Source organism: Aotus nancymaae, unplaced genomic scaffold, assembly GCF_030222135.1.
Source record: "Aotus nancymaae isolate 86718 unplaced genomic scaffold, 86718_ANA_hifiasm-v0.15.2.pri h1tg000064l_1, whole genome shotgun sequence".
Lineage (NCBI taxonomy): Eukaryota > Metazoa > Chordata > Mammalia > Primates > Aotidae > Aotus > Aotus nancymaae.
The window spans coordinates 16,394,697-16,409,654 of record NW_026988479.1 but is presented as its reverse complement, the minus strand read 5'-3'; the positions used below and the strand labels follow the sequence as shown (position 1 = coordinate 16,409,654).

The 14,958-nt window shown below is 43.6% G+C and overlaps 1 protein-coding gene across 13 annotated transcripts in view; it reads right to left on the bottom strand.

Moving 5' to 3' along the window:
* Nucleotides 1-14,958, bottom strand: part of LOC105725069 (protocadherin gamma-C4) — a 174,714-nt gene that overhangs the window by 110,121 nt on the left and 49,635 nt on the right. The window contains exon 1 of one of the 13 annotated variants that reach the window (XM_064366424.1): nt 10,053-12,773. The exons of 9 other annotated variants lie outside the window; for them this stretch is intronic. In XM_064366424.1, coding sequence (XP_064222494.1) covers nt 10,053-12,476 — 2,424 coding nt within the window. In that variant the 5' untranslated portion in view covers nt 12,477-12,773. Of the gene's footprint in view, nt 1-32; nt 4,687-4,765; nt 7,495-10,052; nt 12,778-14,958 lie in introns of those variants that run through there. 3 more of the 13 variants (XM_064366427.1, XM_021664965.2, XM_012465395.3) reach the window with 3 other exon arrangements.

The window sequence follows — 14,958 nt, the reverse complement described above, 5'->3', positions numbered from 1 at the left end:
AGGAAAGAAAGAAAGAGAGAAAGAAAACTCACCTGAACCAAAGGGGTGTCTTCTATAGGAAACTTGGAATCAACCGAAATGCATGAAGGCTCATTTTTCTCACAGCTCTCCTGGCTGATGAGCGTGTCTGCATAGTTGGGCTGGGGGAAGATCAGGTGACTCTTCCTTGAGTCAGTGGTGAGGGAGAACTCCTGAGAATAGGTCTGTAGGAAAGCTCGAACCCCATCTACACCCACAAAGTGTGAGGTGGGCACACCAGCCAACCCATCACTTGTAGCCCGCAGCAGACGTGAGGAGTGCCAGCGCCGCAGCCTGAGGGCCAACAGCATGATAACAAAGGTGAGGAAGACACAGGAGACCACTGCAACAGCCACAACGAGGTAGAGAGTAAGGTCTGAGGCCTCCAGGTCTGCAGGGATCTGAAGACTGCCCAGGTCAGCCAGGATATCTGGGATAGTGTCGGCTACAGCTACTGTGAGTGTGACAGTGGCCGAGAGAGGGGGCTGGCCATGGTCCTGTACAGCCACCACAAGGCTCTGTTTGAGTGCATCTCTATCTAGCAGGGCCCGGGCCGTGCGCACTTCACCTGTGTGTAGCCCCACAGAGAAAAGCCCTGGCTCACTGGCCTTGAGTAGGCGGTAGGACAGCCAAGCATTCTGGCCTGAGTCTCTGTCTACTGCCACCACCTTGGTCACGAGGTAGCCAGGCTCTGCAGAGCGGGGTGCCAGCTCCACACCTGTAGAACTGTCAGTGGGGAAGGCAGGATACAGGATTTCAGGGGCATTGTCATTCTGGTCCAAAACAAACAGTCTCAATGACACATTGCTGCTAAGTGGTGGATTTCCATTGTCACTTGCCCTCACCTGCATTTGCAAATCTCTAAACTGCTCATAGTCAAAGGAGCGCAGGGCATACAGCACGCCAGTGTCCGAGTTAATAGAGACATAGGTGGAGAGAGGAGACCCTTGGATGGTATCCTCTGCCAAGGAGTAAATAATTCTAGAATTCTCATTGCTATCAGGGTCATAGGCAATCACCGAGAAGATGGAAGTACCTCTGGCGTTGTTTTCTGGGAGGTAGACTGAGTAGGAGGCTTGAGAGAAGGCAGGTGGATTATCATTGATGTCAGTCACTTGCAGGGTGATGTGAATTTCTGTGGACAGGGGTGGAGTTCCTCTGTCTGTTGCAGTCACCGTGATATTATATTCTGAGGTTTTTTCTCGGTCAAGAATTTGGGCCGTCAACAATCTATAATAATCTTCTTCTGAATTTTCTAATTTAAAAGATAGATTCTCCTGGATAGAACAGACAACTTGACCATTCTTCCCGGAGTCTCGGTCATGAGCATTGAAAAGTAGAACTACTGTTCCCTGAGGCGCATCTTCTCTCACTGGGCTAAACAGAGATGTAACGGTCACTTCAGGTCTATTGTCATTTACATCTTCAACCGAAATGAGCACTTTTGTCCGCCCTTTCAATCCTCCACCATCTTCGGCTTGTATTTCCATTTCATAAAACGAACATTCTTCATAATCCAGACTTTTTGCTATTGATATTTCCCCAGTATTTTCATTAAGTTGGAATAATGGAGATTGCTTTTCATTAATTTTCCGGAATTTGTATGTCACTTTTCCGTTGGTTCCCTCATCCGGGTCGCTGGCTGTTACAGTAAGCAGCCGGGTACCTGGGGGCACGTTCTCAAGCACTTTCACTCGGTAAATCGGTTGAGCAAAAACCGGGGCATTATCATTTGTATCCAGCACTATCACATGGATGCGCACTGTGCTGGAGCGACGAGGCTTGCCGCCATCTGAGGCCGTGAGGACCAGGTGGTGAGCAGCCTCTTCCTCCCTGTCCAGGGCGCGCTCCAGCACCAGCTCTGGGTTTATGGCTCCATCGTCTCCAGTCTGCACGTCCAGGGAGAAGTGGTGATTGGGGCTGAGCTGGTAGCTCTGGAGGGAGTTCACGCCCACATCCGGGTCAACAGCTTCTGGGAGTGGATAACGTGCTCCAGGAACCGCGATTTCGTTAATTTTTACTTCCAGACTTTCGGCCTCGAATTTTGGGGCACTATCGTTAATATCAGTTACTTCTATTTCTATTCCGTACAGTTTCACTCTGTCTTCAACCAGGACTTTAAAGTTAACCAGACACCGCGGGCTCTGAGCGCAGAGCTCCTCCCGGTCTATCCTCCCCGCGGTGACCAAGCTGCCGCTACGCGAGTTGAGAGAGAAAAGCTGCGTCCTACCTCTGGAGACGATGCGGACTCCGCGCTCTGCCAGTTCCCGGGGTTCCAGCCCCAGGTCCTTGGAGATGTTGCCCACAATATAGCCCTTTTCTGTCTCTTCAGGCACGGAGTAGCGAATCTGACTGGCCCTGGCCTCCCATAGCGTCCCCAGGAGCGAGCATAGCAGGACTAATCTTCCGCGTAGCTGGCATCTGGTTGGAGCTGCCATTGCTGCCACGCTTTGGAATTTTGTCAGAATGCTCTCTGTGCGCGCTGCTTCACCAAGTTCTTTCTTCCCTCTTGCAAAATATGGTGATCCTTTTCCTCAAGAGAAAGCCAGAATACCCTAAGTTAAGAGGCTGAGTTTCGCTGCAGCCTGGGAGCAGGTTCGTGGGATCCACCGGGTTTTGTGTAGTCGCAGGACTGGAAATCCGGATGGAGTCCCGATTTTTGCTTAGAGTTGGTCAACAGCGGCGCTCAGAGTCCTAAGCCGTTACTACACCCACTGATATGTAACAGTATTATATCAAATGGCTGATAGAGAAAACACTACTCTAATTATGATTTTAGATTTCTCCAATTGTTTCTTGCATTTGTATTTCAAAAGCAACCTATTTTTAAATATCTGAGTTGTAAATAAAGTGGAATAAAATTTCTGTAAGTGTATTATTAAATCGCAAACCATCGCTTAATATTAATTTACTTTTCTTGCTAGAATTTTGCACTCTCTTTCTGAGATGTAAATTATAATTTCCTTTCTGTGATGCTTCAATTTTTCTGTATATCTTAACTATCAATTTTCTGAAGTAATATTTATGTGCAATCTTCTTTGGAAATATATTCATTTTTAATTTTTGTACCTATATATTTTTAAATGTAAAATATACAATTGTATTGAATACATATATAAGGATAGATTATTCACTTTGAAATTATTTTATGGGGTTAATTTATTTTAAATGTAAAATTCCTGGAGAAAGGTTTCTTTTAAATTTTTGTGTTAAAAAAGTAATGTTAATTCAGCAATAGTTACAGTTGTTCTCACCTAATATTGCCAAATATTAACGGAAATAAGGTTGGAAATTTTTACATTTTGTGATTCCTTAAACTTTTCTGCTATTTCAAAAAACGTTTAGTTTTTTTATGTGAATACATAAGGCATGCACAGACTGTGTTTCAAAGATTCAAATGCATATAAACTGAAAAGCAAGTTTATATTTTAATCTTCTATCAATAAATTGTGCAACTTTAAAGTGATCTTGTTTGTTTGTTTCTGAGACAGAGTCTCAGAAACGCTCTTTCACCCAGCTGGAGTGCAGTGGCAGGATCTTGGCTCACTGCAACCTCTGCCTCCCGGGTTCAAGCGATCCTCCTGCCTCAGCCTCCTGAGTATCTGGGATTACAGGTGCTCACCACCATGCCTGGCTATAAAGTGATCTTAAACTTATTATTCTATGGGTCTATTCTATTACGCAATAATTTGTGAAAAAAGAACAGAAAATAAACAACAAAGATAACTATTGAAAGGTTAAAAGTAAATGGTATTATAAGAAATCTCAGCACTTTGTAAGGAACCTATTTACTGAATCATGCACCAAGAGAAACCAAGCAAAATACTTATACCATGTAATGGGAACTTTGTATGTACACAAGACTAGTAGTGTTAGCCTTAAAAATGGAATAATTCTGCATTTTCCTTCCCTCCTACAAGGATGTTGAGAAAACATCCAGTTATTTATGTTTAGAGCTCCAAACGGTAAGACAAATCCAGTGTCTTTTTCCCCTTTTTTCAAGAATATTTGTCAGGATTCTGAGCAAGAGAAATTGAGGCAATAGCATCTCTTTTTCTTGTAAGTTTCTTCTGGTAATTATATAGAGGTAGAGCAGGATTTTGCATCCAAGGAAACCTGGATAAACTTAGATAATGATTTGAACGATTTGGACCTTCTGAGTTTGGTAAGTCAGTCTCTCTCTTTCCCTCTCATACACAAAAATTATAGTATTTTTCTTAAAATTTTAGGAGATTCTAAAAATCATATATCCATTAGGTAGAGATAAGAAAGTACACATGAGGAATTAGCATGATAAAGAGATGTAAAGGACCAGCGAAATCAATGAAGAAAGACACCTAGAAAGACACCTACTAGCAGTTTCTTTGCTTTAAAAGGTGAATTAAATGATTACATACTTTAAATTTAATGTTCACCTACATATAATAAAATATAAACCTGTTAAAGAATGGGACAATCAATGGGTAAATTTCATTAGCTTTGCAAAAGAGGACCAAAAAAGTCCCAAATGTTTTTGCTAGGAAGCGAAGAGCAAACTCTCACCACTTTGTAAATCTATAAGGCTACTTCTTCGATGTGAGATAACCACTCATAATTCACTACTTCTCTTAAAAAATGATAGGACAGCTTTCTGACCAGCTGTAACTTCCCTAAGACAACTCATTAGACCTGAAAATATATGGCAATTTCATGTAAATACAGAATATTGAGTGGATAATGAAAAAGAGTAGACATAAATGAAACTCACCAACTCAGGATGGGAAGTCGACTCACTGGAATTACAAAGTGGAAATAAGGCCCCAGATGAATCACCACAAAGCATGTCTTGTCCTGAACTCAATTGCTCACTACATTTTAGGAAATTAAACTCCGTCTTTCCTGTATGTGCAACACATAGATTGTAGGAATAAGGCAAAGTCCCCTCGCTGTAGTTGGGGGGAACCACAGGTCCAGACTTGACACAGAGACCAGGTTGGAAGCAGCTCCAGGCGGCGGGGCTGAAGGAGCGTCGCAGGCGCAAGGCAATGGCCAGAATCACGGCCAGGAGGAAGAGCACTGAGATCAAGGCCAAGGCCACCACTAGGTAAAACTGTAGCTCCGCCTGGGGGTCAGAGGGCTCAGGGCGGTCGGTGATATCCGGCAGCACTTCCTGCAAGCTGTCGGCAAAGACCAGGTGCAGTGTGGCGGTGGCAGAGAGTGGCGGCTGTCCACCGTCACGCACAGCGACCAGTAGGCGCTGGCGGGCTGCGTCCCTGTCGCCCAAGGCGCGAGCCGTGCGTACCTCGCCAGTGCGCAGCCCCAGGCTGAAAAGCCCGGGCTCGCTGGCCTGCAGCACATGGTAGGACAGCCAGGCATTGTGTCCTGAGTCTGCGTCCACCGCCACCACCTTGGTCACCAGGTAGCCAGGCTCTGCAGCGCGCGGCACCATATCGCAGAGTGCAGAGCCGTCGGGCCCCAGCGCGGGGTACAGCACCCGCGGGGCATTGTCGTTGCGGTCGCTCACCAACACACGCAGGCTCACGTTAGCGCTGAGTGAAGGCAAGCCGTGGTCGCGGGCCTGCAGCGTGAGCTCGAAGGCGCGCAGCAGCTCGTAGTCAAAGGCGCGCTGAGCGAACACCATCCCGCTCTGCGCGCTCACGGACACATAAGAGGCCAGGGCCAGAGGCTCTAGGTCGCTGGCCACGATGGAGTAGAAGACTTGGCCATTCAACCCCAAGTCCGGGTCAGAGGCACTGACTTGCGCGATGGAGGCTCCAGGAGGATTGTTCTCCGCTACGCTGACGAAATAGGAAGCCTGGTGGAAAACCGGAGCGTTATCGTTGACGTCGCTGATATGTAGGATGACACTTATGCTGGAGGAGAGGGGCGGTTTGCCCCTGTCAATGGCTGTGATGGTGACATTGTACTCCGGGGTCTGCTCTCGGTCTAGGGTTCCATCTGTTAGCAACTTATATGAATTTTTGGACGAAGAGATAATCTTAAAAGGGATTTCACCTTCTAATCGACAATTAACCTCCCCATTTTCCTCAGAATCTTGGTCATGTATTTTGATCAAAGCAATTAGTGTTCCAGGCACCGCATTTTCCAGAATCATTTCAAGTAGAGAATGGAATGTAACTTCTGGGCTATTGTCATTTTCATCTTGAATGTTAACTTCAACTGTACATTGTGCAACCAGTCCCCCACCATCCCTCGCTTCTACCACCATTGAATATTCCTTGATTTCTTCAAAATCCAGTTTCTTTTGAGTTGTAATTTCCCCGCTCTTTGAATTCAGACCAAAGATTTGCCCGGTTCTATAGAAGGAATAAGTGATTTCTGAGTTGATGCCCTCATCTTGGTCGGTGGCTGACACTTGCAGCACAGTGGTGCCTGGTGGCACGTTTTCCGGAAGGCTGACTCTGTACACGTCCTGACTGAATACAGGGGGATTATCATTGGCGTCAGTTACCTGGATCCGGAGCTCAGTGGTGCCACTTAGGGGTGGATCTCCACCGTCCAGGGCAGTCAGGACTAAACGATGGTAACTCTGTTGTTCCCGGTCTAAGGTTTTCTCCAATGCCAGTTCTGGATATTTACTACCATCTTGTTTCTCCTTAATTATTAATGAGAAACTTGGGTTAAGAGAGAGTTTATACTTCTGTAGAGAGTTTAAGCCAATATCTGCATCTTCTGCTACTTCTAATATAAATCTTGTGCCAGGCTGTGCAGACTCACTTATTTGCAGCTCAAAGGAATTTTGCGTGAATTTTGGTGTGTGGTCATTAATGTCCTCGATCTCCACATTCACGTGATAAAAGTTCAGTGGATTTTCAGCAACAGCCTCAAATTCCAGAGCACAAGTTGGATTCTTCCCGCAGATCTCCTCCCTGTCTAGCCTGCTGCTCACAAGCAAGTCCCCGCTCTCTGCGCTCACCGTGAAGTAAGGCTTCTCCGAACTGACGCGCAGTTTTCGAGTCGGTAACTCCTGGACGCTGAACCCCAGGTCCTTGGCGAGGTTCCCCACTACGGAGCCCTTGGGCATTTCCTCGGGAATCCTGTAGCGGATCTGCTCACCGAGCGCCGGGCAGAACAAAGGCAGCAGGAAGAGAAAGAGCCCAGGTCGCCTCTCAGCCCGGCCCCGCTCCCCGGCGCCGCTCCCCATCCCTCTTGCTCTCTCCTCAGCTTGCTCACCAGTCTGGAGATGCCGGGTTATAAATAACCTCTGTATTGCAGATTTTCGGATCTCCGAAGGGACTTTAGTTCCAGTTCCAGTTCAGGAAAAGATTCTTCTTTTTCCGAGGAGGAAGCGGTGTAAAGGCTGGTGCTGGGGAGTCTGAGCTGGGGCTGCCCTGGAAAGTGCGCTGCGGCTGCGCGAGATCTGGCGCGCCAGGCTCTCCACTTTGGCCAACAGCGGCGCCCAGAGTCAGCACTAGGAAACTACAGCCTGGGCTGCTCCAGTTTAACCAGTGCAGTAATTGTATTTGTGTGCCTAACTTAACAAGCAAAGCTTTTACATTCATATGTTTAATCACAAATTATAACACCCTCTTTAAGGTATCTTTCTACTTTTTCTAAATTGTTAGAACTATCGCATAGAGTTTTTACACAAACCTGCATACATTGGTCCATTCTTTCACCATTCTGCAAACATACCTTGAACTAGCTAGAGCTAAGTATTGCCCTTGTCACTGGCAATAAAATAATGAATAAGGTACAGGTCTTGCTCTCAGAGAGTTCATACTATACTGATTTCAAAAAGTCATTTTTCTTTATTAGCTATGATATGTGGAAACAATTTTATCATTCTTCTGTTCATTTCTATAATTTCCACCACTCAATATATCTACTGTTTTACATTACACATATTAGGGAAATCTATGCTATTTAAAACTATTTTGTAAAGTCGTGGCAATTTTGTATCAATTCCCAAACATCTCCTCTTGCTGACAATATTAACATTCTTTAAAAAAAAATGTATCTTTACTTTTCTTCTTCAGAAATGTTCCTTCAAGTATTTTGCCCATATGATGTAGCCAAGAAATGATACACACTACTATGTTGCTCTTTTTCATACCCCAAGATACTTGTCTTATGTCATATCTTTTATAGTATATAAATTCATTCTTAAGAGTTATCAGGGAAATGCTTATCTATTCTGCAATACAAGGTACAAAGGGATATTCTAGTGGATTGCATTATTACCCTATCTATATACCATCATTCTACTGAAGAAATAACTTTGGAATTGGATAAATTAAGCTCACAAGTTTATTTACATAAATTTGTAGAATATGGTGACATTGATCAACCATTTTTAGTCCATTTGTCAGATGAATAAAAACAACTAGCCAACATTTTTAGGGAGAGTAAGAATTCTCTTTCCTATCAGGGCAACTTTCATCACAGTTTTTAAAATTGCATCGTGCCAATGATATATTGTCCTCTCAAATGTGCATCCAAATGGCATACAAACTATGAAGTTAACTCCCATTCCACTGAATATGTACCAAACAGTAGAACACTACACAATCCTTAGGAAATACTCTTTTCATTAATAACAAAAATGTATTGGGTCATCTTCTTCTACCTTATAATAATTCAGGGATTAGCTTTATTCAAATGCTACAAGAAGGAATGCAGGAATACAGGAATGAGCAGCATAGACTGAGTTATTACTTTTTTTTTGAGACAGAGTCTCACTCTCTCACCAGGCTGGAATGCAGTGGCACGTTCTTGGCTGACTGCAACCTCCAACTCCCTGGTTCAAGAGATTCTGCTGCCTTAGCCTCCCAAGTAGCTGGGATTACAGGCATGTGCCACCAGGCACAGCTGAGTTTTGTATTTTTAGTAGAGATGGGGTTTCACCATGTTGACCAGGATGGTCTTGATTTCCTGACCTTGTGATCTGCCTGCCTCGGCCTCCCAAAGTGATGGGATTACAGGCGTGAGCCACCGCATCTGGCCCTGAGTTATTACTATTAATATTAGTTTTTTAAGAGGCAGGGTCTGGTTCTGTCACCTAGGCTGGAGTGTAGTGACATGATCATAGCTCACCGCAATTTCAAACTCCTGGGCTCAAGTGGTCCTCCTGTCTCAGCCTTCCAAAGTGCTGGGACTTCAGACATAAGCCACCGTGTCCAGTCAAGACTGAATAACTTTAACCGAATCGATCGGCTTATTTAGAACGTGTCTACCTGAAACGTTGGTTCTTAAAATCAACATTCTCACCATTTTACATCGATGCACAACCAAACCAGCTCATTGCACTTCTATTGAAATATATTCTTACCTATTTTACAAAAGTCACTTTCAACAGTTTAAAACCACGTTTTAATTCGGATCTAATGTTTTGCTTTTGTTTTGTGTTTGGCGGAACAATGGACATTCTAGGCTTTTAGATTCCACGTCTCCATGGGCATGGAACCCAGGTAACCATTGTCACACATACTTAATATTTAGTAACCAGTATTATCTCCCACCAAGATCCATCTTTAAAGTTTGTTCATGTTTTGAAAGATGGTAAGAAGTATTAAAGTTTTGAAGGGCACTGGTACAGAAACAGGGCTCAGAAAAGAGGTTCAAAATGAAGAAATCTACAAGAGCATAGTTATAGGTTCAAATGCTAAACATAACTAAAAATTCTGAGATACATTTTACTTTTACTAAGCTAATACAAGGCTTTAGATTTCTTGATAATTTTCTGAAGTTCTAATTTAAGATACATACACACACACATGCATATGTGAACAATAGCAAAGTTACCAGTATGGATGAGTAGGTACTTCTTAAGTGAATGAGTGATAATAGAAATAAAATACTGGAAGGCTTAAAATTGTTGAACAATCTTTTCCAAGCTGTTCAAAAGCAAATGAAACAACAACCTATGACTATTAGAGTTCAGTGTTATAGTAACCCCACCAAAATAAACCCAAAACTATGTGATATGCCTTAAAAATTATTTTCAACTATCTTCACAATGTTTTTCAAAACACATAATTTATGCCAAATAAAATTCATCTGGAAATTAAAAGCAAGCAAAGAACTAAACTCACCTGACCATGATCAGCTTCATTCTTACATTCATGAAAATCTATGGATGTTAATAAAGAATCATTTTTCTCACAGCTCTCCTGACTGATGAGAGTGTCTGCATAGTTGGGCTGGGGAAAGATCAGGTGACTCTTCCGCGAATCTGTGGTGAGGGAGACTTCGTGGGAATAGGTCTGCAGAAAAGCCTGTACCTCCTCAACACCCACTAAATGTGAGGCAGGCACGCCCGCCAATCTGCCACCGGAATCCTGGAGCAGGCGTGACTTGTGCCAGCGCCTCAGCTTGAGCCCCAGAAGCACAACAACAAAGGCGAGGAAGACACAGGAGACGGCAGCCACCGCCACCACGAGATAGAGTGTGAGGACCGAATCATCCGGGTCCACCGAAGGCTTCAGATTGCCCAGCTCGGCCAGGACTTCGGGGATGCTGTCGGCCACGGCCACGGTGAGCGTGACAGTGGCCGAGAGAGGGGGCTGGCCGTGGTCCTGGACGGCCACCACGAGGCTCTGCTTCAGCGCGTCTCTGTCCAGCAGGGCCCGCGCCGTGCGCACCTCGCCCGTGTGCAGCCCCACCACGAAGAGTCCAGGCTCGCTGGCCTTGAGCAGGCGGTAGGACAACCAGGCGTTCTGACCCGAGTCTTTGTCCACCGCCACCACCTTGGTCACCAGGTAGCCGGGCTCTGCGGAGCGGGGCGCCAGCTCCACTCCGGTGGAACCGTCTGTGGGGAGGACGGGGTACAGGATCTCGGGCGTATTGTCGTTCTGGTCCAGCACAAACAGGCTCAGTGACACGTTGCTGCTGAGGGGCGGGTCCCCGCTGTCGCTGGCTGTCACCAGTAGCTGGAGGTCTCGGATCTGCTCATAGTCGAAAGATTGCAGTGCATACAGGACACCGGTGTCAGAGTTGATGGAGATGTAGGAGGACAGAGGCGCCCCCTGCAGCGTGTTCTCCGTTACAGAATAAGTGACTTGGGCATTCTCCTGGCTGTCGGGATCGTGTGCAGTCAAGGAGAAGATGGAGGCTCCTCTAAGGTTATTCTCTAGAATATAGGCTGAGTAGGAGGCATGAGGGAAAGTAGGAGGGTTGTCGTTAATGTCTGCCACGTGCAGGGTGATGTGAGTTTCAGTGGACAGAGGCGGTGTTCCTAGATCTGAAGCCATCACTGTGATATTGTAGATAGAGACATTTTCTCGGTCCAAATATTTCCATGTCACTAACCTATAATAATTATCTATTGACTTTTCTAATTTAAAAGGTAAATTATCACGTGTGTAACAGACAACGTGACCATTCTTTCCAGAGTCTCGATCATGCACACTCAAGAAAGCAACTACTGTCCCAGGAAGAGAATTTTCTAACACTGGGCTAAACAAAGACGTAATGATCACTTCTGGTCTATTGTCATTTACATCTTCCACAGAAATGAGCAATTTGGTCCTCCCTAGAAGTGCCCCCACATCTTCGGCTTGTATTTCTATTTCATAAAACGAACATTCTTCATAATCTAGGCTTTTTGCTATTGATATTTCCCCAGTATTTTCATTAAGTTGGAATAACGGAGATTGATTTTCATTAATTTTCCGGAATTTGTATGCCACTTTTCCGTTGGTTCCCTCATCCGAGTCGCTGGCTGTTACAGTGAGCAGCTGGGTACCTGGGGGCACGTTCTCAAGCACTGTCACTCGGTAAATCGGTTGAGCAAAAACCGGGGCATTATCATTTGTATCCAACACTATCACATGGATGCGCACTGTGCTGGAGCGACGAGGCTCGCCGCCATCTGAGGCCGTGAGGACCAGGTGGTGAGCAGCCTCTTCCTCCCTGTCCAGGGCGCGCTCCAGCACCAGCTCTGGGTTTATGGCTCCATCGTCTCCAGTCTGCACGTCCAGGGAGAAGTGGTGATTGGGGCTGAGCTGGTAGCTCTGGAGGGAGTTCACGCCCACATCCGGGTCAACAGCTTCTGGGAGTGGATAACGTGCTCCAGGAACCGCGATTTCGTTAATTTTTACTTCCAGGTCTTCGACCTGGAATTTTGGGTTATTATCGTTAATATCAATTATTTCTATTTCTATCCCAAATAGTTTTCCTTTATCCTCGACCAGGATGTTAATATTTATCAGACACCGCGGGCTCTGAGCGCAGAGCTCCTCCCGGTCTATCCTCCCCGCAGTGACCAAGCTGCCGCTGCGGGGGTTCAGAGCAAAGAGCTGGGTCCTACCTCTGGAGACGATGCGGACTCCGTGCTTCGCCAGCTCCCGGGGCTCCAGCCGCAGGTCCTTGGAGATATTACCCACGAAAGAGCCTTTGTCTGTCTCTTCTGGCACCGAGTAGCGAATCTGTCCCCTCCCGATCTCCCACAGCGTACCCAGCAGCGCGCACAGCAGGATCAGCTCGCCGCGTCTGGGGCGATTCTGTGGAGTGGCCATTGTTGTTTTGCTGCAGAATCCTCTCAGAATCTTCACTGTGCCTAAGTGTGTCTTATTTAGTTTCTTGCCGCAGCTATGGAGATGATAATCCTCCGGAAACCTAGAGTGCCTCCAAACAGAGGTGGGGTTTCGCCGCAGTTCAGCAGTTAGTTTGTGGGATCTGCGGGTCTTTGTGAGGTGTGAGATCTGAGTGTTTTCTGTTGCATTTCTCTCCCAGTAGGTGAACAGCGGCGCTTAGAGTCCTAAATAGTTACTGCACTGAGATACAGATTACTTCTCAATGTAATACTCTGCTAGATTACTAAGAAAAAAAATACCATTTGCTTATTACTTTGTTTTGAATTTGATTTATCCCTAAACACATATTTTAAAAGAAACAGCCAAAGAATGAGATGAATGTTTTATTTAATGTTATTAAATGATCACATTAGATCAGAATGATCAGATTGTAGCATCGGATTAAATTACATTTCTGCAATACATTTGGTCTTCAAAAAAATAACATGATACTTTCATTTCCCATTGCGCTCTAAGCTTTACTGTAAATGTCTCCAATATATACTAACAAATAATTAAGAACTTCAGTTGTCACAATAAATAAATTTATCTTAAGACTAAAATAGACCTACTGGAGATGACCGACTCAGAAATTGTTTTATTTGGTTTAAACTACTTAATCATATAGAAGCTTTCTATAGAGCTGTTACTGTTAAATTATCCTTCTAAATGCCACTTGAACTACACATTGATAATGTTTTCAAATAAAAATTGTGAAATTTCTATAGGATAAATGCTTTTACCATTGCAGTTTTATGAGATATTATATTGGTTTACTATTTTATTTACATTGTTTATATTTTTCTATTTGAATACTTGGAATGAATATACAATAAAAGCAAAGCTCCATCCCATCCCTTCTACCAAAGAGATGATTACATTTTAAAGCAGACTTCACTTTTTAAGATAGACGTATATTCTAAAGTTAACTTTACCTACTTTGATCTAAAGAACTGCAAAAAGTAATGACTACATAATGCTTCCTAAGAAGTCAAACAATAAATGTGAATACAAAAAAGTCTCTTTCCCTTCAAGACCAGCCTGAGCAACACAGATCAGCCTACTTCACCATTCCTTTGAAGAATGGTATTAAGTTTTTTAACTGACTAAAATTTTCCTAAGACAGTTCATTAGATCTGAAAACTTTATATTTTTCTGTGAATATATTTTCTTATGCATATGGAAAACTGAGTAGACAATGGAAACTATACCAGTTAAATTTGTGAAGGAAAACATTGTCTCTATTAAAAATAGAAAAATTAGCCAGGTCTGGTGGCATAAGCCTGAGTTCCAGCTAGTCAGGAGGCTGATGCGGAAGGATTGCTTGAGCCCAGGAGTTTGAGGCTGCAGTGAGCTATCACTGTGCCGCTGCACTACAGCATGAGTGATAGAGAGAGACTTTGCCTCAAAAAAAAAAAAAAAAAAAAAAGGAAAAAGAAGAAAAAAGAGAAAAAGAATCAAAAGAGGTCTCTTTCCTTCAGCAATTTGTAAAGTGGCCATTAATTGAAGCAGTTGCTTAGAGATACCTAGCAAAAGGCTCATATAATGTTCCTTGGTATTTTGTATGCACATCAGATTGGCAGTTTTGTCTAAAAATTTGAAAGATTCAAGACTATATTTATCTCCTAGAGATAGCAGAATGATTAGAAGACCTCTAGTTATATTAGTTTAGGGCTATAGAAAAGGCAGTTATACATCATATATTAGGGTTGTATGTGAGAGGAACAACAGACACAAAACATTGTCTTTTCTTTGATGAAGGACATAGAATGAGCTTGAATACAGTCTAATCCTGAAACTCTATGTTGCAAGTAAGGAGAATCTGCCTTTGATCTTCTAATGAGCATGGAAGACCATTTTCTAAGTAAAAGGATCACATACACACACACACAGCATACACTGCATACAACCACAAGGGGTCCATGGACATAAAAATCCAGCTGAAGACTCCTTATTCTAGGAACACTTGAAACAAAAGGGAAGTTAACACAAGAAATAAAACAGTAGACTAGTATGGAGATCATACCAGGTAAATTAGTGAAGAAAAGTGTTGAAGTTTAGCTTAATTTCTTTGCTTAATATTTTTATACTTATGGTATGTCCAAGCTGAAGAAAGTATTCATCATATATTAGGCAATAAGAAGGAAAATGTATGGGAATATCTCATTCACTTTTTAGGAGAGTCAACAACTGTTTAACATTTTCATTTTGTGGTTAAAACCACACCCTCATTGCTTTGTAAATCTAAGCTCCGTTAAAAAACAAACAAATGTTGGGCCATGCAATTGCTCCTACTTCACTCCTCCTTTGAAGAATGGTATGATAGCTTTTTAACATTCCCAAAATGATTCATGAGATCTAAAAATTATATATTTTTCTGTTAATACATATATTTTCCTATGAATATGGAGAAATGGATAGGCAA